The sequence below is a fragment of the Acipenser ruthenus genome, chromosome 38 (genome assembly GCF_902713425.1).
Source record: "Acipenser ruthenus chromosome 38, fAciRut3.2 maternal haplotype, whole genome shotgun sequence".
NCBI lineage: Eukaryota > Metazoa > Chordata > Actinopteri > Acipenseriformes > Acipenseridae > Acipenser > Acipenser ruthenus.
The window spans coordinates 4,365,962-4,387,327 of NC_081226.1; the positions used below are offsets into that span (position 1 = coordinate 4,365,962).

The 21,366-nt window shown below is 46.1% G+C and overlaps 1 protein-coding gene across 1 annotated transcript in view; it reads right to left on the reverse strand.

Annotated features, from left to right (window-relative positions):
- Positions 1-250: 250 nt before the first annotated feature.
- Positions 251-21,366, reverse strand: part of LOC117433954 (superkiller complex protein 2) — a 30,072-nt gene continuing 8,956 nt past the window's right edge. Inside the window, exons 9-29 of the mRNA XM_059008822.1 lie at positions 21,131-21,283; positions 19,388-19,533; positions 19,058-19,204; positions 17,865-17,949; positions 16,039-16,145; positions 15,442-15,588; positions 14,604-14,700; positions 14,120-14,332; positions 12,549-12,659; positions 11,301-11,412; positions 10,931-11,049; positions 10,491-10,628; positions 8,855-8,992; positions 7,593-7,697; positions 7,044-7,188; positions 4,739-4,865; positions 2,274-2,484; positions 1,706-1,816; positions 1,272-1,490; positions 755-895; positions 251-492 (exon numbers count right to left, since the gene is read on the reverse strand). Coding sequence (XP_058864805.1) covers positions 292-492; positions 755-895; positions 1,272-1,490; positions 1,706-1,816; positions 2,274-2,484; positions 4,739-4,865; positions 7,044-7,188; positions 7,593-7,697; positions 8,855-8,992; positions 10,491-10,628; positions 10,931-11,049; positions 11,301-11,412; positions 12,549-12,659; positions 14,120-14,332; positions 14,604-14,700; positions 15,442-15,588; positions 16,039-16,145; positions 17,865-17,949; positions 19,058-19,204; positions 19,388-19,533; positions 21,131-21,283 — 2,973 coding nt within the window. The 3' untranslated portion in view covers positions 251-291. The remainder of the gene's footprint in view (positions 493-754; positions 896-1,271; positions 1,491-1,705; positions 1,817-2,273; positions 2,485-4,738; positions 4,866-7,043; positions 7,189-7,592; positions 7,698-8,854; positions 8,993-10,490; positions 10,629-10,930; positions 11,050-11,300; positions 11,413-12,548; positions 12,660-14,119; positions 14,333-14,603; positions 14,701-15,441; positions 15,589-16,038; positions 16,146-17,864; positions 17,950-19,057; positions 19,205-19,387; positions 19,534-21,130; positions 21,284-21,366) is intronic.

A 21,366-nucleotide genomic window follows, 5' to 3' on the forward strand; every position in this document is an offset into this window, starting at 1 on the left:
AGTTGGTATGAAGATATGCTCTCCCTATCCCTTTTAATTTTTATCTTTTAACAAAATGGTCCATCATTCAATTGCCATTTTATGTTATAACACATCAGACACATAGCCCATCAGGACCACCACATGTATCTTGATACATATCATAGTGCAAGCTGCAAACCAGGACTGGATGCAAGAATAGTGTGTGTTTCTAACCCCGGTCACTGTGTACAATTATAAATACATTATACATTACAAACAAGAAGCAGTAGAGAGTATCATTTTCAGTTTTATTGTCCTGTTATCTGTGAGTCACTGGGTGTAGAGGCTGGCTGCAAACACGATGTCTCTCTTGATCATCATGGAGGCCTGCTCCATCTTGGCATAGAGCACCGGGTCACCGATGATGCGCGCAGCATTCCGCACATCACGGCACGTCTCATCCAATCGCTGGATACAGCGCACTACTATCCCCTCCTGCACATCCGTGAGCTGAGCGATCTCCGAGAAGGGCTTAGAGACAGAACGAGAGAGGGAGTGAGTGAGTGAGAAAAGTGGAGAGAGACAAAGAGAGAGTGTGAGAGACAATGACAGAGGAGGAAGACTGTGAACCACAATCGCCTTCTGCACATCCGCCAGAGAAACAACGTAGAAATACACTGTGTGTGAGAGAGGGACACAGAAATACACAGAGGAGATACACAGTCCCACAATCCCTCTTTACCCAAGTCCTCCTGTATCTCACAAGTAACTACTCTCCCCTCCTCTCACTCACCAGCCCCCGGGCCCAGCAGTACACCACCTCCAGCAGCCCGAATTTGAACTGCGCCACGAAGTCCTCCACAGACTCGTTCATCCCACAATCCCTCTGTAGGGTCGCAATGCGCTCCGCCACACTCACAATGCGTTGCACACCCTGAGAGAGAGAGAGAGAGAGAGAGAGAGAGAGAGAGCAACGAGAGCGATGACACACACAGGCAGCACTATCAACACTGCACACCCTGAGAGAGAGACACACTGGTACCTGCTGCAGGAAGGTGTTGAGATATAGAGAGAGACACACTGGTACCTGCTGCAGGAAGGTGTTGAGATATAGAGAGAGACACACTGGTACCTGCTGCAGGAAGGTGTTGAGATATAGAGTGAGACACACTGGTACCTGCTGCAGGAAGGTGTTGAGATATAGAGTGAGACACACTGGTACCTGCTGCAGGAAGGTGTTGAGATATAGAGTGAGACACACTGGTACCTGCTGCAGGAAAGTGTTGAGATATAGAGAGACACACTGGTACCTGCTGCAGGGAGGTGTTGATCTCGGGGGTGACCTGTGTTTTCTGCTGGAAGACGAGGCAGGAGAGCAGGGCCGCAATCTCCTCGGGGGGCAGGTCACTGAGCACGTTCTCAAACACCAGCTCTGTGACCATCAGCTCATGATTACTGATCTCACAGGCCACCCGGCCCTTCAGCTGCACCGTGCAGGAGTCATCGACGTACTTCAGAGTCTTCAGAACCTGGGAGGAATCAATACTCAATCAATAATCCATCAATATCCTGTGTGTATGTCTGTGTGTCATGTGTACGTCTCAGTGTCTGTGTGTCTCTGTGTGAGTCTCTCAGCGTCTCTTTCTGTATCTCTGCGTGTGTGTGTCTCTGCGTGTGTATATCACAGTGTCTCTGCGTGTGTCTCAGCCTGTCTGTGTGTGTCTCAGCCTCTCAGCGCACTCACGTTGATTCTCTGCTCGTACTGAGGCAGCAGGCTCAGGCTCTGGTCTGATATTAAATACTGCAGATGCTCCAGTTCGTCCTGAATCAGCATTCTCTGCTTCAGCCGGGCATACTGCAACAAAAAAACACACACAGTATTACAGACACACATCACATGAACCAGACTTTCATTTAACATTCAGTTATTAAAGGGCTGGGAAAACACAAGGTAACTTGATCCACAGAGGCAGATCACAAGATGGCACTGACTCTCAGTTCTATAAACTCTTTGGCTGATCTAGCCTATATTACATATATCGATGACAGGCAACTCCAACTTAAGAGCTGCTCCTCAATGCATAGTGAAAGCCTCTTCACACAGAATGATCAGAAACACAGTATATATAAGTAACTGCTGCAAGAACCTTTTTCTTATAAATCTCTCAAGGTGCTTTGACTAGGAGTTTCCACTTTAACCTGAAGAAGAGACTTTTGAGGTCCTGAAAGCTAGTGATTTTATTTCATAGTTAATCTAATAAACAGCATCACATCCTCAGATCTGTTTGTTAAACCATGTTTCATGTTCGTACCTGCTGTGTGAACTTGGGGCTGTGTGCGCATGTGAAGGTCAGCAGAGTGTCTTGCAGGTGCCTGACCCTCATTGACCCCTCAACCACGTCCAGGTCCTTCAGTTGCAGGTCATTCACAGGGTCGAGGGGCGTGATCCCGTCGGGGTTCGACTCGGCCAATCGCAGCAGCTCCTGCGTTGCCTTGGTAACAGCCTGGCCTGGGGGGTCCAGTCTGTACAGAGGGTGAAGCACACCTATTAGTCTTTCTCAGTGTCATCAGTGTGTCAAAGCACCTAATATTTATTTTTTTCTTATTGCATTACTCATATTCTGTTTTTTTGTTGTTGTTGTTGGTAAATCTGTGTTAAGAGGCTTTCACTATGAGTTCAGGACTTTGAACGCCGCTGCCAAGGACAGTATAACGAGAACATGATGGGAGACTACATTTGGGGGCTGATTCGTGAAAGTGATTTACAGTATAATCGTAAATCTCGAAAAACTACTCACTTCTAAATCTTTTGTAGTCATTTTTGTATTACTTTAGTATAAATATATGTTAATTTTGATTCATATGTTGTTTTTTTCTGACTTTATGTGAACGAAAAGACACAAATTTGCCCGTTTTCTCATTGGAAATAGGTAAATTTCAAAATATCACTGTCTGGTCACAAAAGCAAAGTTTGTGGGGAATAATAGCCATTTTCTATACTTTTGAGGCATAAGCAATTAGGAAATAACACTTACTACCCAGGAACAAAAATTGTGTTACATAGTGATTAGTTGAATGGAGTCCACCTGTGTGCAATTAAGGTGTTTCACATGATTTCAGGTTAAATACACCTGTCTCTTGGAGGTCCCACAGTTGGTTAGTACATTTCTTAACAAAAACTACATCATGAAGACGAAGGAACATTAAAAGCAAATCCGGAATAAGGTTCTTCAAAAGCACCAATCAGGTGTAGGATATGAGAACATTTCCAAGGCATTGAATATCCCCCGGAGCACAGTAAAGTCCATTATTAAGAAATGGAGAGAATATATACAAAAACTGAGTATCCGGGCGAGAAGAGCACTAGTCAGGGAGGCCACCAAGAGACCTATGGCAACTCTAAAGGAGTTACAGTCTTCCACGGCTGAGCTGGGAGACACTGTGCATACGGCAACAATAGCCTGGGTGCTTCACAAAACTGCCCTTTATGGGAGAGTGGCAAAAAGAAAGCCATTATTGAAAAAAAAACTCACATCAAATCTCGGCTAGAGTTTGCCAGAAGGCATGTGGGAGACTCTGAGACCAAGTGGAAGAAGATTCTATGGTCTGATGAGACCAAAATAGAGCTTCCTGGCCTCAACGCTAAGCGCTATGTTTGGCGCAAGCCTAACACCGCACATCATCCTGAGAACACCATCCCTACCGTGAAGCATGGTGGTGGCAGCATCATGCTATGGGGATGCTTCTCTGTGTGAGGGCCTGGAAAGCTTGTGAAGATAGAGGACAAAATGGATGCAGCAAAGTACAGAGAAATCCTGGAGGAAAACCTGCTGAAGTCTGCAAGAGACCTGGGACTTGGGAGAAGACTCATCTTCCAGTAGGACAATGACCCCAAACATACAGCCAAAGCCACACTGGAGTGGCTTAAAAACAAAAAGGTCAATGTCCTGGAGTGGCCCAATCAAAGCCCGGACCTCAATCCAATTGAGAATATGTGGAAAGAGTTGAAAATTGCTGTTCACCAAAGGTCCCCATCCAACTTGACGGAGCTTGAGTAATTTTGCAAAGAAGAATGGGCAAAAATTGCAGTGTCCAGATGTGTTAAGCTGTTAGAGACTTATCTAAATAGACTCATGGCTGTAATTGCTGCCAAAGGTGCCTCTACCAAATACTGACTCAAGTGGGTGAATACTTATGCAATCAATTATTTTCTGTTTTGTATTTGTAATTAATTTAGAACAATTTGTAGATTTTATTTTTCACTTTGACTTTTTTTGTGCTGATCAGTGGCAAAACTCCTAATTAAAGTCATTTTGATTCCATGTTGTAACACAATAAAATGTGGAAAAGTCCAAGGGGGGTGAATACTTTTGAGAGCCACTGTATATCTACAATGACAGAGTAGTAGTGCAACAGTGCAAGGATAGTGTATCAGCTGAGGATCCAGTAACGTGGTGCTGAGGTCAGGAGAATACAGTGCATAGTAAGTGCAGTCTAAACAAGTGAGTCTTGAGGAGGCTTCTTTCTTTGGCAAGCTGTATTCACAATCCAGACTCTTTTTCAGATGCAATACATTACATACTGCCAGACATGTTCACATATTTAAGTTCTGCACAAGGGACAGGTTCTAGTTGCTTTAATGAAATAGATTCCACCCAAATAAAAAACTGCTTGGGTAGAACAGAGAATGGAAGTTGATTTTATGAGACAGTGGAAGTTGTGCTGAAGCTCAGGAGAATCCCCTCTGCTTTGCGCTACACTGTCAGGCTTTACTCACTTGAACCTGGGCATCTGCCTCTTGTTGTAGTCGTCGATGATGCGCTCTGCGTTGATCCGCAGGGTCTTCACAGTGATGCTGGAGATGTCTTCCGCTTTCAGCTTCTCCACTGTGTGGCTGCAGGGTCCTGAGTGAACAAAACAGGACTGAGACGGGCCGTGAACCACGCACTTGTAAACAGCCTATATTTCTGCAATTTTTTTTAGTGTTTCCTTATTTTGTACTGGTTCTTTCATATTCGACAGTATTAATGCACATAATTCTAACAACTACATGAATAACTGTATTTTCGCTATTTTCATATTTAAATGTGTTAAGTTTTGGTTAATGTGTGTGTTCTAAACCAAGGAAAAGGTTCATTTTGAGCCTTGTTCAAAATATTTAATTTCCATGTGAGAGTGTGCATGGAATGGAGTTAAATGTGGGTCTTGATTGGTGGGCTACTCAGTTATTCAATCTGGTTGAACTGCTGCAGGTGTGTATAAAAGGCTGCTACTGACCTGCATGTTCTCTCTTGTAGAGGCTGGAGTTTAAGAAGGAGCCCCAGTGGGTTGCTCTTAAAAGTGTCACTGTAAATTTGTATTACTTGTTTCTGGAACACCTCGTAGCTGGCTGCACTCATACCTATTTTCCCACACCTCTGCTATTGCTTTCAACAGCTTCACTTCTCCCTCCTCCCCTCTGACTGTTGGTGTTCTCCAGGGCTCTGTCCTTGGACCCTTGTTATTCTCTCTGTACACCTCACCTCTTGAAGCTCTAATTTCTTCAATTAACTTCCCCCACCATTTCTTTGCTGATGACACCCAGATTTTCTTTTCCTTCCCTTCCTTCACCCGACCTTTCCGCCCGTATAACTGCTTGCTTGATGGCATGCCAATACCTCCTCATCAATCCATCAAAAACTGAAATCCTTTTCTTCCCCTCCCGTTCTTCCCCCCCTCCCACCCCCACCATTTCATTTCCTCCCCTGTCCCTCATTCCGGTTAACTCTGCTCGCAACCTCGGTGTCATCTTTGAGGCAACCCTTTCCCTTGCTGATCATATCTCGGCCACTACACGCACCTGCCGATTCCACCTATTCAACATCCGCAAAATACCTCCCTCCATCTCTTTCTCTGCCACTAAACTCCAGGTTCATGCTCTCATCTTCACCCGCCTCGATTACTGCAACTCCCTCCTCCTTGGCCTTCCCTCCTACGCCTTCATACCACTACAGCAAATTCAAAACGCCTCTGCCTGTATCATATTCAACCTCCCCCACTCCTCTCATACCTCCCCTTCTTCTCCACCAGCTACACTGGCTCCCTGTTTACTATCGCTGCTTATTTAAATTCCTTACCCTAGTCTACAAATCCCTCCATGGTCTCGCCCCACCCTATCTGGCTGCACTTATCACTTACTATGTTGCCTCCCGTCCCTTACGCTCTCAAACTCTGTTGTCCCTCTCGGTCCCACTCTCGCCCTGTGCCCAATCCTCTTTCCGTTCCTTTTCCCTCCTGGCTCCCCTTCATTGGAATAAACTCCCACTCCATATAAAACAGTCCCATACACTACGCAGTTTTTCGCTCCTCCCTTAAAACTCATCTTTTCACCCTAGCCCATCCCACTGCGTGTCCTAGCCCCTAACCCCCGGTTAGGACCCTGCTTGCTTGCCCAACCCTGCCCTAGCCTCTGTTCTCACTGTAGCACCACTCTACTTACTCACCCTTGCCCAATAAACGTACCTTCTTCCTTCAGCCTTTTCTTTTGAATGTACCGTTTAGTTTAAAAATTGTTCAGCGTCTTGGTTAAAGGCGCTATATAAATAAATATAAATAAATAAATAAATAAATAAATAAATAAATTTAAAAAAAAAATTCCTTTATTTTTGTTAAATAATTACGCTTAGTTGCATAACTATTTCAATGTCTGTCTGCTGCTTCTAGTTTCAGTAACACTGATGAAGGCACTAGCTGAAACGCTTGTCTGCTTGACTCAGTTTCTTCTAGTTTCAGTAACACTGATGAAGGCACTAGCTGAAACGCTTGTCTGTTTGACTTTCTTTCTTAAGTTTCTTCTAGTTTTTTTTATTCAAGAAGTGCAATATATTTCCTGGGAGTGAGGCATGGAAACCGAGAGCTTTCCCTAACCCTAACGTAGGACCAGATTATCATGTTTTTAAAGGAAAATACGTGTTTGCTTCAAAGCTGCCCATTCGAGCCCTATGTAACAAACAGAATTCCGAGCTGCACGGAATGGTTTACAGTTAGCAGCAATCCCTTTAAGACCGCTGTCCTGTGGGAGGAGGGTTGCAGCGGTTTCGTACCGTCAGGTAGAAAGACCCTCGTTGACAGCAGCTCCTCTGGGGTTGGGGTCTCGGCCCCTCTCTGTGCCCCCAGCCTTTCCTCCTCTTTCTGTCTCTCGCACAGAACCAGGGTGGTGAACGTCCTGCTCATCGCATCTGAGGAAACCTAAAAAATATTTAAAAATTGGACAGAAATTAAAAAAGAAAAAAGGTGTGTGCACCATTATTAAAGTTTTCCATAGTAAAATCACAGTAAAGTGTAATAAATCACAGTGAAAGCATGGTAAAGTGCATCAAGGTGTAATAAAGCACAGTGAAAGCATAATAAAGCATAGATAAGCATTGTATAGCAGAAATAGATATGGTAAAGACTATTAAAAAAAGCATAGCAAACCAAGGTAAACTATGGTAAATGCATATATCCATAGTAACGCTGCTGAAATACCGCAGTGAACTTTTATAACTGAAGGGAACCAGGGACATTCATTCACCCCCAGCGCCAGCTACAAATGAACAGAAACAAAGCATCTCCATACGGCATGATTGAAAACAAGAACACAGAGAGCGGACCTGGAGAATGAGTCCCAGCGCGTTGCTGTGCACAGAGTTAGTGACCAGCACCACCCTCCCTGCTGACAGAGCCTTCAGTCCATTCACCGACTCCATCACACGCTTCTGAAAACACAGGACACACACACACAGAGATACTCAAATAATAAGAAGAATAAAACCCTGGAATGTATATACTGTCTATTGGTATGTGCATTCATAAGAGTTATTACTAATTATTTCTTTAACCTAGTGCAGTACCAGATATCATGTTTTAAAATGGACGCTGTATGGACAGACAGAATCTGATACGCTCACTGACTTACGCTAAATAATGTCAATACCAAGTTTCATGATAATTGGATAAGCGGTTCTCTAGATTATTATTATTATTATTATTATTATTATTTATTTCTTAGCAGACGCCCTTATCCAGGGCGACTTACAATCGCAAGCAAATACAAATACATTCAAGTGTTACAATACAAGTAATACAATAAGAGCGATATCCCACAGTGACACATGTAAAAATGTGCAGTGTGACAGCGACCGTCTTCACTACACACCCTTTGCAGTCGGGATAGGTAAGGAATATGGCACGATATCGCCGTGCCTCAGGGTGCGTTGTGAGGGTGTGTGTCACTGTGGGATATCGCCGTGCCTCAGGGTGCGTTGTGAGGGTGTGTGTCACTGTGGGATATCGCCGTGCCTCAGGGTGCGTTGTGAGGGTGTGTGTCACTGTGGGATATCGCCGTGCCTCAGGGTGTGTTGTGAGGGTGTGTGTCACTGTGGGATATCGCCGTGCCTCAGGGTGCGTTGTGACGGGGTGTGTCACTGTGGGATATCGCCGTGCCTCAGGGTGCGTTGTGAGGGTGTGTGTCACTGTGGGATATCGCCGTGCCTCAGGGTGCGTTGTGAGGGTGTGTGTCACTGTGGGATATCGCCGTGCCTCAGGGTGCGTTGTGACGGGGTGTGTCACTGTGGGATATCGCCGTGCCTCAGGGTGCGTTGTGAGGGTGTGTGTCACTGTGGGATATCGCCGTGCCTCAGAGTGCATTGTGAGGGTGTGTGTCACTGTGGGATATCGCCGTGCCTCAGGGTGCGTTGTGAGGGTGTGTGTCGCTGTGGGATATCGGTGTGCCTCAGTGCGTTGTGAGGGTGTGTGTCACTGTGGGATATCGCTGTGCTTCAGGGTGCGCTGTGAGGTTGGGTGTCACTGTGGGATACCGCTGTGTCTCAGTGTGTGTGTGTGTCCAGTTCTCCATGGTTAGCGCTGGCTGTACCTGCAGTGCTGCCCTGGTGTGGGTGAGCTCCTGGACGGCAGCGTAGTAACTGACCAGGTCACTCAGCTGACCCACATTCTCCACCTCCGGCAGACTGGACAGAGACTGGGTCAGGGAGGAGATGCCCTGCTCATGGACCTGCAGAGATAGGGAGAGGAAATCAACATAGAGGAGCAGAGAGACCGGGTTAGAGAGGAGAGAGAGAGAGCGAGAGAGAGAAAAGCAGCATGAGGAGACCCTGCACTCTGTACAGAGACTGGGTCAGAGAGAGGAGAGAGAGGAAATCAACATGAGGAGACCCTGCACTCTGTACAGAGTCTAGGTCAGAGAGAGGAGAGAGAGAGAGAGAGGGGGAGAGGAAATCAACATGAGGAGACCCTGCACTCTGTACAGAGACTGGGTCAGAAAGGAGAGAGAGGAAAGCAACATGAGGACACCCTGCACAGTGTACAGAGACTGGGTCAGAGAGAGGAGAGAGAGGAAATCAACATGAGGACACCCTGCACACTGTACAGAGACTGGGTCAGAGAGAGGAGAGAGAGGAAATCAACATGAGGAGACCCTGCACTCTGTACAGAGACTGGGTCAGAAAGGAGAGAGAGGAAAGCAACATGAGGACACCCTGCACAGTGTACAGAGACTGGGTCAGAGAGAGGGGAGAGGAAATCAACATGAGGACACCCTGCACAGTGTACAGAGACTGGGTCAGAGAGAGGGGGAGAGGAAATCAACATGAGGACACCCTGCACAGTGTACAGAGACTGGGTCAGAGAGAGGAGAGAGAGGAAATCAACATGAGGAGACCCTGCACAGTGTACAGAGACTGGGTCAGAGAGAGGAGAGAGAGGAAATCAACATGAGGAGACCCTGCACTCTGTACAGAGACTGGGTCAGAAAGGAGAGAGAGGAAAGCAACATGAGGACACCCTGCACACTGTACAGAGACTAGGTCAGAGAGAGGAGAGAGAGGAAATCAACATAAGGAGACCATGCACTCTGTACAGAGACTGGGTCAGAGAGGAGATGTTCTGCTCATGAACCTGCAGGGGTGATGAGTAGAGGCAGTCCAAACCTGCGGACAACAGAATTCCTCAGAAATTGCAGAATTTGAAATCTTCCACAGATTTGGTGTCTTCCACAGATTCGCTGTATTCTGCAGCCACATCATCATCATAATTATCACGAACAGACTGCTAAATACATAACAGGTACGGTTCTAGCTTTGTTAACTTGACATGTTTTGTCTCCTTCAAAAAGTAGGAGTCAATTAAAGACTGGAGTTTAAGAAGTCTTATGTAATGTGATGTTTTTGTTTAACAGTTTCCAAAGATTTTACTAACAAATTTTACTTAACCCATACAGTATTTGATATGCTTATATTTACTGGAGATACATTTTTAGAAGCCATTATTAATACAAAAACTAAACACATAAGATGCTCTACAGAACACTCCACAGATATCTACTGAAATTCTCCAGTTATTTGCAGATTTTCCTGCAGATTTGGACTGCCTCTAGAACATAAGAAAGTTTACAAAGGAGAGGAGGCCATTCAGCCCATCTTCTCTAGTGATGAGAGAGACAGAGAGGAGAGAGAACATCAAGATGAGAAGAACAAGACCTTCTCCCTCGGTACCTTGGTGTCCTTGCGTGTGTGGAACTCGGAGAAGCTGCGTTTCATCATGTCCTCCACGCGCAGAGCCTCCACTCGCAGCAGGTTCAGTATCATGGTGTAGGTCAGCCTGAACTGAGACTGGAGCAGAGTGGGCTTACCCTGTAATCAATACAACACAGCACATTGCATTACAACACAATACATTGCATTGCAACACACAGCACTGCACAATAAATACAGTACACACACACTGTAATACAAAACAATACAATACACACACACACAGAGGTCAGCATGAACTGAGAGTAGAGCAGAGTGGGCTTACACTGTAATCTACACAGCATGCTGCATTACAATGCAACACAACACAATACACTGCATTACAATACAATACAACATACACACAGCACTGCACTCTGCCCGTCAGACCCACAGTGTCTCTCACAGTCCCCTGATCTCACCAGCATCATCTTGTGCAGGTCTGCCATCTCGTGCACGCCCCCCTTGCACAGGATAATCACCGTGCCCGTGGGGTCCAGACCTCTGCGTCCTGCACGCCCCGCCATTTGGATATACTCCCCTAGAGAGAGAGAGAGAGAGAGAGAGAGAGGGGTTTAACACTCTGAATATCCTCCCCTAGAGAGAGAGAGGGGGTGGAGGCAGGTTAACAATCTGAATATACTCCCCGGGTTCTCAGTGTGTCTCTGTGTCAGTGTGTGTCTCTGTGTCAATGCCTGCATGTCTCTCAGTGTCTCCATGTCTGTGTGTCAGTATGTGTCTCTATATCTGTCTCTGAGATTGTCTATGTGTGTCTCAGTGTCTGTCTCTCACCTGGCAGCAGGTCTCTGAAGGCAGTCCCGTCGTGTTTTCGGATGCTGTCGAACACCACGGTCCTGGCAGGCATATTCACCCCCATGGCAAACGTCTCTGTAGCAAACAGGACCTGCATAGCAAATCAGGGATGGAAACATGGCTCTTATTGCACAGCAGTTTCATCCATTCCAGGTTTTAATAGGTGCTTCATGAGCCACCTATTATGAGTATAGGTAACAAGCTCAGGTATGTCTTATTAAACTCGTAGCAAAACCTGGAATGGAGCAAACTGCTATGCAATCCCTTCCTTTAGTTGCCTTTGTTTACAGTTATTGACTGCCAATCAATAACAATATGACAATGTGATTTAATACTGAACCTATCCTAACCAAACCAACTAAAAGCACTCATATTTCATCAGCGATTATCTGCTTTACCATGTTTTACCCTTTTGATAGAAAACAGGGATGGAAATAAGACTCCTATTGCATAGCAGTTTCTCCCATTCCACAGTACTTGATTAGCCTCACTCTACAGGTAACAGGTGTGTCTTATTAAACTCATAGACTATAGTAAAACCAGGAATGGAAAAATCATTTCGGATTTCACCTCCATGGGACTGCGTTGTCTCTGCAGTGAATTGTGGGATGTAGACTGTAGGGTATGACTTAAACTCGACAAACAAATACATCGGAGTACTGCTCAGTGTAGAAGGCTATTTATTATAGTAGGTCCTGTCCCCACTGGAACCATAAGCAGCAGCTACACTGAGAGCGTGATCCCACACTCAATGTGGGATCAATGAGTGTCAATGACACTCACTCGAAAGGTTTAAACCACAACAGGTTCTATAGAAATTGATTACTTACATACACATCAGGATTTTGTCATTTTTTTATTTAGATTTAATGACTTACAATATGTATAAAGGAGGCTTGGTGGTCCAGTGGTTAAAGAAAAAGGCTGGATACCAGGAGGCTCCCGGTTCAAATCCTGTGTGTGACCCTGAGCAAGTCACTAACCTCCTTGTGCTCCGTCCTTTGGATGAGACGTAAAACAACCAAGGTCCTATTGTAAGTGACTCTGCAGCAGCAGTTGTGATGCGTAGTTCACCCCCTAGTCTCTGTAAGTCGCTTTGTATAAAATACTAATTTAATTAATTAATGAATTAAGTGTTCAATGGCTACCTCTAATTACCTTCTCGAGCGAGAATGAAATACACTCTCAACTTGATTAGAGGGAGCTGACCCAGTGTGCTGCTCTCACCTTCACCAGCCCGCGAGTGAACAGCATCTCCACCACCTCTTTGAGAATGGGCAGGATCCCGCTGTGATGAACCCCCACACCCCTCTTCAGCAGATCACTCATCTGGAGAACCTGAGAGAGAGAGAGAGAGGGGTCGGACACAGCACATGTAGTGTTTCAGAACAGGCTGCAGTGCTAGAAGCTGAGAGAGAGAGAGGGGTCGGACACAGCACATGTAGTGTTTCAGAACAGGCTGCAGTGCTAGAAGCTGAGAGGGAGAGAGGGGTCAGACACAGCACATGTATAGTGTTACAGAACAGGCTGCAGTGCTAGAAGCTGAGAGATAGAGAGGGGTCGGACTCAGCACATGCATAGTGTTTCAGAACAGGCTGCAGTGCTCAAGTAGGACCTCAGTAGGTTTCATCACAATTGGACAAGGGGTTCTCTAGATCAGTGCTTCTCAAACTTTTTGGCCCGCGCCCCCCTTCCTGTTGCCTGTGGTATTGATGCCCCCTCCCCACACACACACGTACATATAAATCCCACATGTTACTGGCTTCTCTGTATGTCACTGCGGTTGTGTTATTTTCTTTTGCACGAACCAGCCACCGATCCATCGTAATAAGAGCAAACTTAACACTGCAGATAATAGTTTAGCGACTGTCCAACGCTTCCTAATGTGCACACCATGTAGTAAGCCAATGAACAACATACATCACCAGCAGCGCTGCCAGATTCGGTTTGCGACACCCCAACCAGCCAAAAAGTAGCCAAATTGTGTTTTTTCAACCAGTCAAAAACCTTACTTTTACATTTAAAACTTAACTATATATTATAAAACATAAATAAGTGCTACATATTTATTTCAAATAAAAAACTAACACAGGTAAGTAATGTTAAAAACCATGTTTTACTTTATTTTTCTGCTTTGCTTGTTTTTTTTCTACAGCAGCCCTGTTTCTTATGTGATGAGATCAAGTGCGGTCGGTCCAGGAAAAGAAATTATATTCAGAATGTCATGTAGAATTAAATTGCCCAGAACAATTTAAAACATGTACGAAAATAGCTAAACCGCCAAAGACAATCTTTACCCGCTAAATGCTTTCAAAACAAGCTGAATTTGGCTGTAAAACCGCCAGTCTGGCAGCACTGATCACCAGTTGGCAGCGGACTTCGTCCAATAATATGCAAGCTTAAAAAAACAGTCAGATGCACAGCGCCATGTAGAAACTCTGACCTGTCAGGAGGCTTCATGTTAATGATATATATATATATATATATATATATATATATATAGGCTAGATGTGTGTGGCCATTCTTTACATTTTTTTTCCTCAACCTTCTCACGCCTGCCGGGATATATTCCACATTTTAGAACCACTGCTCTAGACAAATGTATGTATGCCATTGTGATAGACAGTCTCCATACACTCTCACACAGCTCTCTCACACACTCAGACAGACAGTCTCCATTCACTCTCACACAGCTCTCTCACACACTCAGACAGACTGTCTCCATACACAGCTCTCTCTGACACTCACTCCCTCCCTCGCACTCCTTCCCTCTCTCTCTCTCGCTCCCTCTCTCTCACCTGTGGTAGCTGTCGGTCAGAGCCCTTCAGTCGTGTGATGCACTTCTGAAAGAATACGTGGGTCTCACTCTTCTCAGCGCTGCTGGTGAGGTCGAGCGTGGCCAGGCCGCGGGCGTTCTCATCGCAGCGGGAACGAGAGAACGTGAAGCAAACCACGGGCAGCTGGTCCTTCTTAGAGAGAGAGTGGAGCAGGGAGAGCCAGACTGAGCGATCCTGAGACAGAGAGAGGGGGAGGGAGAGAGAGAGGGCAAGGGGGAGGGGGAGAGGGGGAAAGAGAAAGAGTGTGAGAGAAGGGGAATGAGATGGAGCGAAAACTTGGAGACTAGAGTGTCCCCTCTTCCACTACCACTCGTGTTTCCTTCCTCACCTGCTTGGCAGTACAGGTCCTGCTCCCTCTCCTTCATTCTCCCCCCTCTACCCTCCCTCTCGCCTCCTCCTCCTCCCTCTCTCCCTACCCCCTTCCTGCTCCCTTCCACTCCCCCACCTGGCTGCTAGTAGAGCTGTGTGCTCCAGGTCTGGCACCGAATGACTGGGCATGTTTGCTGGTTCGCTCCTTCTTGGCTTCGACTGCAGCGTAGTACCTGAGAGGAAACAAACAGACACATCAGCCAGTGCACAGGCCTCTAACACACACCCACACCCACACACGTAGAAACACACTGACTGACACACAAAGAAACACAAACAAACACCTGCAAAAAGAAACACACACAGACAAACACACTGATACACGCTGAAATACACACTGACACACACACACACACTGACACGGCTCTGAATACACACTTAACCATCAGTAACGTGAAAGAGGATCACCGTGACCTGCAGCTACTGTATGCCTGTGGAAAAATGGACGGGTGACAGACAGACAGATGGACAGGTGCCTTCACACTCTCAATAACAAGTAACAAGCTCAGGTGTCTTATTAAATACGTAGTAAAACCAGGAATGGATCAAACTACTTTGGAATGGGAGTTTTATTTCCATCCCTGACAGACAGGAAGACAGACAGACAGAGACAGGCAGGTAGAGACAGACAGGCTGGCAAGCAGACAGACAGGAAGACAGACAGACAGAGACAGGCAGGTAGAGACAGACAGGCTGGCAAGCAGACAGACAGGAAGACAGACAGACAGAGACAGGCAGGTAGAGACAGACAGGCTGGCAAGCAGACAGACAGGAAGACAGACAGACAGAGACAGGCAGGTAGAGACAGACAGGCTGGCAAGCAGACAGACAGGAAGACAGACAGACAGAGACAGGCAGGTAGAGACAGACAGGCTGGCAAGCAGACAGACAGGAAGACAGTTCTCTCCGCTCACCCCTTGGTGAGGAAGTTGTTGTTGGCGTCGAGCAGCAGGAAGAGCTCGTTCTGAGTCTTGTTGCTGTTTCCTGTGTAGAGGAAGTGCTCCAGAGGGACCGGCCTCTTCACAGTGCTGATCACAAAGATCTGCTTCTGTTTGATACGCCTGGAGAGAGAGGGGGGGGGGGGGGGGACAAGCTGATTCAGCATACATATATATATATATATATATATATATAGATATAGATATAGATATATATATATATCTCAGCTGTGTTGATATATAGATGGATAGCTGCACTGGTAGTTAGGTACCCGTCCCGATCCTGTCTGTCAACTCCAGCATGCTGGGCACAGGATAGACGGAGACAGGTGGAGGGATGTATTATACTGGGCTGTATTGATAGCTGTAGTGATAGCTGTATGAATGTATTGTACTGGGCTGTATTGTATTGAGTATTATTGATAGCTGGATTATATTGAATAGTATTGATAGCTGTATTGATGCATAGCTGTATTGATAGCTGGACTGTATTGAGCTGTATTGAAAGATGGATTGTATTGAGCAGCATTGATAGCTATTTCAATGCATCGCTGTATTGATAAGGACAGTTACCCAATCCAGTCTGCAAATTCTAGGGTGTTTGGCACAGTGGCGCTCAGCAGGATGATGCGCACATGATCAGGCAGCATAATCAGCACCTCCTCCCACACCACCCCTCTCTGAGAAAACAAGAGAGAGACACAGCATGATCAGCACCTCGAACACCACCCCTCTGAGAAAACAAGAGAGAGACACAGCATGATCAGCACCTCCTCCCACACCACCCCTCTGAGAAAACAAGAGAGACACAGCATGATCAGCACCTCCTCCCACACCACCCCTCTGAGAAAACAAGAGAGAGACACAGCATGATCAGCACCTCCAACACCACCCCTCTGAGAAAACAAGAGAGAGACACAGTATGATCAGCACCTCCTCCCACACCACCCCTCTGAGAAAACAAGAGAGACACAGCATGATCAGCACCTCCTCCCACACCACCTCTCTGAGAAAACAAGAGAGACACAGCATGATCAGCACCTCCTCCCACACCACCCCTCTGAGAAAACAAGAGAGACACAGCATGATCAGCACCTCCTCCCACACCACCCCTCTGAGAAAACAAGAGAGAGACACAGCATGATCAGCACCTCCTCCCACACCACCCCTGAGAAAACAAGAGAGACACAGCATGATCAGCACCTCCAACACCACCCCTCTGAGAAAACAAGAGAGAGACACAGCATGATCAGCACCTCCTCCCACACCACCCCTGAGAAAACAAGAGAGACACAGCATGATCAGCACCTCCAACACCACCCCTCTGAGAAAACAAGAGAGAGACACAGCATGATCAGCACCTCCTCCCACACCACCCCTGAGAAAACAAGAGAGACACAGCATGATCACCACCTCCTCCCACACCACCCCTCTGAGAAAACAAGAGAGAGACACAGCATGATCACCACCTCCAACACCACCCCTGAGAAAACGAGAGAGACACAGCATGATCAGCACCTCCAACACCACCCCTCTGAGAAAACAAGAGAGAGACACAGCATGATCAGCACCTCCAACACCACCCCTCTGAGAAAACAAGAGAGAGACACAGCATGATCAGCACCTCCAACACCACCCCTCTGAGAAAACAAGAGAGAGACACAGCATGATCAGCACCTCCAACACCACCCCTCTGAGAAAACAAGAGAGACACAGCATGATCAGCACCTCCTCCCACACCACCCCTCTGAGAAAACAAGAGAGAGACACAGCATGATCAGCACCTCCTCCAACACCACCCCTGAGAAAACAAGAGAGACACAGCATGATCAGCACCTCCTCCCACACCACCCCTCTGAGAAAACAAGAGAGAGACACAGCATGATCAGCACCTCCTCCAACACCACCCCTGAGAAAACAAGAGAGACACAGCATGATCAGCACCTCCTCCCACACCACCCCTCTGAGAAAACAAGAGAGAGACACAGCATGATCAGCACCTCCAACACCACCCCTCTGAGAAAACAAGTGAGAGACACAGCATGATCAGCACCTCCTCCCACACCACCCCTGAGAAAACAAGAGAGAGACACAGCATGATCAGCACCTCCTCCCACACCACCCCTCTGAGAAAACAAGAGAGAGACACAGCATGATCAGCACCTCCTCCCACACCACCCCTGAGAAAACAAGAGAGACACAGCATGATCAGCACCTCCTCCCACACCACCCCTGAGAAAACAAGAGAGACACAGCATGATCAGCACCTCCAACACCACCCCTCTGAGAAAACAATATAAAACAGAGAGAGCGAGAGAGAGTGACAGAGAGAGAGAGACAGACACACATGATAATGACAGAAAGGCAGTCACACAGGCAGGCAGACAGACAGACAGTACCTCTGCATCATTGATGTAGTGCACCTCATCAAATATCACCCACTCCAAATCTCGGATAACATCAGAGCCATTGTACAGCATTGACCTGGAGAGAGAGAGAGACATGGAGGGGTTAAACACTATAGCACAGAGTCCTGTATTGCAGGTATTAAACACTATATTGTATTGCAGGTATTAAGTCAAGTCAAGACAAAAAATGCACTTTTATAAAATGGCTTTCTTATCTTAGTGGGTTTTAATGTAACTTTAAAATTGCTGCTTCTATATTATGTGTATACTGTTATTTAAATATGTTATTTAAATGGTCCGATTATAATAGAAAATACAATAAAATATTAAACACTATATTGTACTGCAGGCATTAAACACTACAGTGCTCCCTCACTATAAGGCTCTCGGTTATAACGCTCCTACAGCATGTCCCCCAATTCCCTATGCTAGTGATTCATGCAATATTTCTACAGTAAATACAGTACCGGTGTTGTTCAAACTGTAAACAACTTCTCAGTCTAACTTCAGTTTCTGTCTCTCCCTTTTGATACAGTATCTGATCTGAAGAAATGCTGCGCTGGCACGTTATAACATCTTAATCAGTATTTGTGTTATAACTAAATAAATATTAGGCCTGTTACGTGGTTATCTTTCTTAATGTATTTACTTTTTTGCTGCAGCTTTCTCCGGGAGACGAGACGCTTCAGCCCCGCTCCAGCAGCTGAACCTGGGGCGAGCCCATTCCCTCTTCCCCTCTCCCGACCCGCTCTCCTTCTCACACTTGGTTTGCTTGTCTGTCGCTTCGAACTGAACTCCCAACTGCCATTCAGCCAGGCTATTTATAGTTTAAAAACTGCGAATTAAAATGATCCACGAGTGGGAATGTTACCTTTTATTATTTTTTTTTTTTTTTTTGTAAAAAATATAGCATTGATTACATGGTGCTTTATGCATGGTTAATTCACCTTAAGCTACATTTTTGCTTCACACTATGTGCATTATAGAGAGGGAGTTATTTTATTTTGTATTTTAGTCAGATGTGTGTTATGTGTCCCGCGGTGACCCCCACCCCCTCCCCCGTTTACAACGCTCTTCAGTTATAATGCTCATATTGTGTGTCCCCAGAGACCCGCGTTATAGCGAGGGAGCACTGTATATTGTATTGCAGGTATTAAACACCACATTGTATTGCAGGTATGTACCTCAGTATCTCAGTGGTCATAATAAGACAGGAGGCTTCTGGGTTCAGTTGCACATCTCCAGTTAGCAGACCCACATCCTGGAATGTGGTCTTAAAGTCTCTGAACTTCTGATTTGACAGGGCCTTGATGGGTGAGGTGTAGATCGTCCTATCAGAAAGCAGAAACAACTCATTGCATCATCCGGCCACACCCCTCTTTACACCAGCAGATTTGAACTTTATTTAGGAACCATGTTGGGTAGCTACTGTAATTCTATAGCGGGTTTTATAGTAAATCTATATGAAAATGTATAAACTCTACAGCAGCCAAGCAAACGCTCAGCTGTCTCACCTGGTCATGTGTTTCTGCGACAGCGCAATGGCGTACTCTGCAACCACGGTCTTCCCAGCGGACGTGTGTGCAGCGACGAACACGGAGTCGTGATTCTCCAAGTGCAGGATCGCCTGCTTCTGAAACACATCCAGCTCAAAGGGCCACTGAGGAGGAGGGGGGGGGGTTATAGAGGAGAGAGGAGAGGAGGAGGGGGTGAGGGGAGAGAGGAGTAAAAAAAAACAAACATTTAAATTAAGTGGATTCAACTGAAAAATAAAGGGACGAGAGAGACACACACAGACATATAAAGATGCATAGGAAGACAGATAGAATAACACACACACAGACACTGACACAGACACAGAGACACAAATACCCTGTTTATACTAGCCACTTTTAACTGGCTTAGGTCCAGCTGTCCTAAAAGTGTGTGTTTGCTGTGCTGTGAACGCAGCGTTCCCCGAGACAGCTCACGTTTGTCACGTGCACTCGTGGGCAACACCCTCATTGTCAGCATCAAACAGGCACAGACAACAGCAACAGAAAGTTGGGATTGTTAATTGGACAACAACCATATACCTTGAATCTCATCGTTCTTCCAAAAAACAGTGACACAGACAAGTCAAATAAATCCACAAATTAAGACGACACCGGAACTGTGTTGATAGACAATAACGCTAACGTTTTGCTCGCTGTGCCCCCAGCTTCTACAGCGGTAGCTTTTAACAGATCATATGGGAATGAATGAGTGCAGAGAAGCCCAGTTTGTCTGGTAGTGAATTTTGCTGCATTCGTCATCTGGTAACACTGCAGAACTGTTGAAAAATTTGTTACCATTTCATGTAATTTGTGTGTGAAGCAGTAAATAACTGTAGAACTTTATATAAAAAAATAAATAAATACTTCATACCAATATATATATATATATATATATTTATATATACACACACACACACACACACACACATACACCCCTTACTCCTCTTACAACACACACATTCACAGTGAAACACACACAGACAGACACTCTCACAGTTAAACAGACAGACACACACACAGACAGAGACACAGACACCCCGACAGACAGACACAAACAAGTACCCTGAATGCTGACTCTGGTATTCTCATGTAGAAGCACAGACACACAGACACACACACACACACACTCGCACACACACACACACAATGACACACACACACACACACAGAGTCAGTACCCTGAATGCTGGCTCTGGTATTCTCATGTAGAAGCACAGACACACACACGCACACACACAGAGTCAGTACCCTGAATGCTGGCTCTGGTATTCTCAAGTAGAAGCACACACACACCCACCCACACACACACACACACACAGACACAGAGTCAGTACCCTGAATGCTGGCTCTGGTATTCTCAAGTAGAAGCACACACACACAGACATACACACACACACACAGAGTCAGTACCCTGAATGCTGGCTCTGGTATTCTCATGTAGAAGCACAGACACACACACACACACACACACACACACACAGACACAAAGAGTCAGTACCCTGAATGCTGGCTCTGGTATTCTCATGTAGAAGCACACACACACCCACCCACACACACACACACACACACACAGACACACAGAGTCAGTACCTTGAATGCTGGCTCTGGTATTCTCATGTAGAAGCACACACACACACAGACACACAGAGTCAGTACCTTGAATGCTGGCTCTGGTATTCTCATGTAGAAGCACACACACACACAGACACACAGAGTCAGTACCTTGAATGCTGGCTCTGGTATTCTCTTGTAGAAGTCTGTGCAGGGGGAGTTGATATCCACCGGCACTGCCCAGCGCTCTCTCTCCCTCTCACCCGCCCCAGGAGATGGGGGGACAAGGAAGGGCGGGACAGACTCCAGGGGGACAACAGAGCTCTGGAGAGGGGAGAGAGGGGCAGTTCAGGATACAGAGAGCCTCCATACACCCCCCAATTCAGAAGCTCTCAATTCACAGTGAT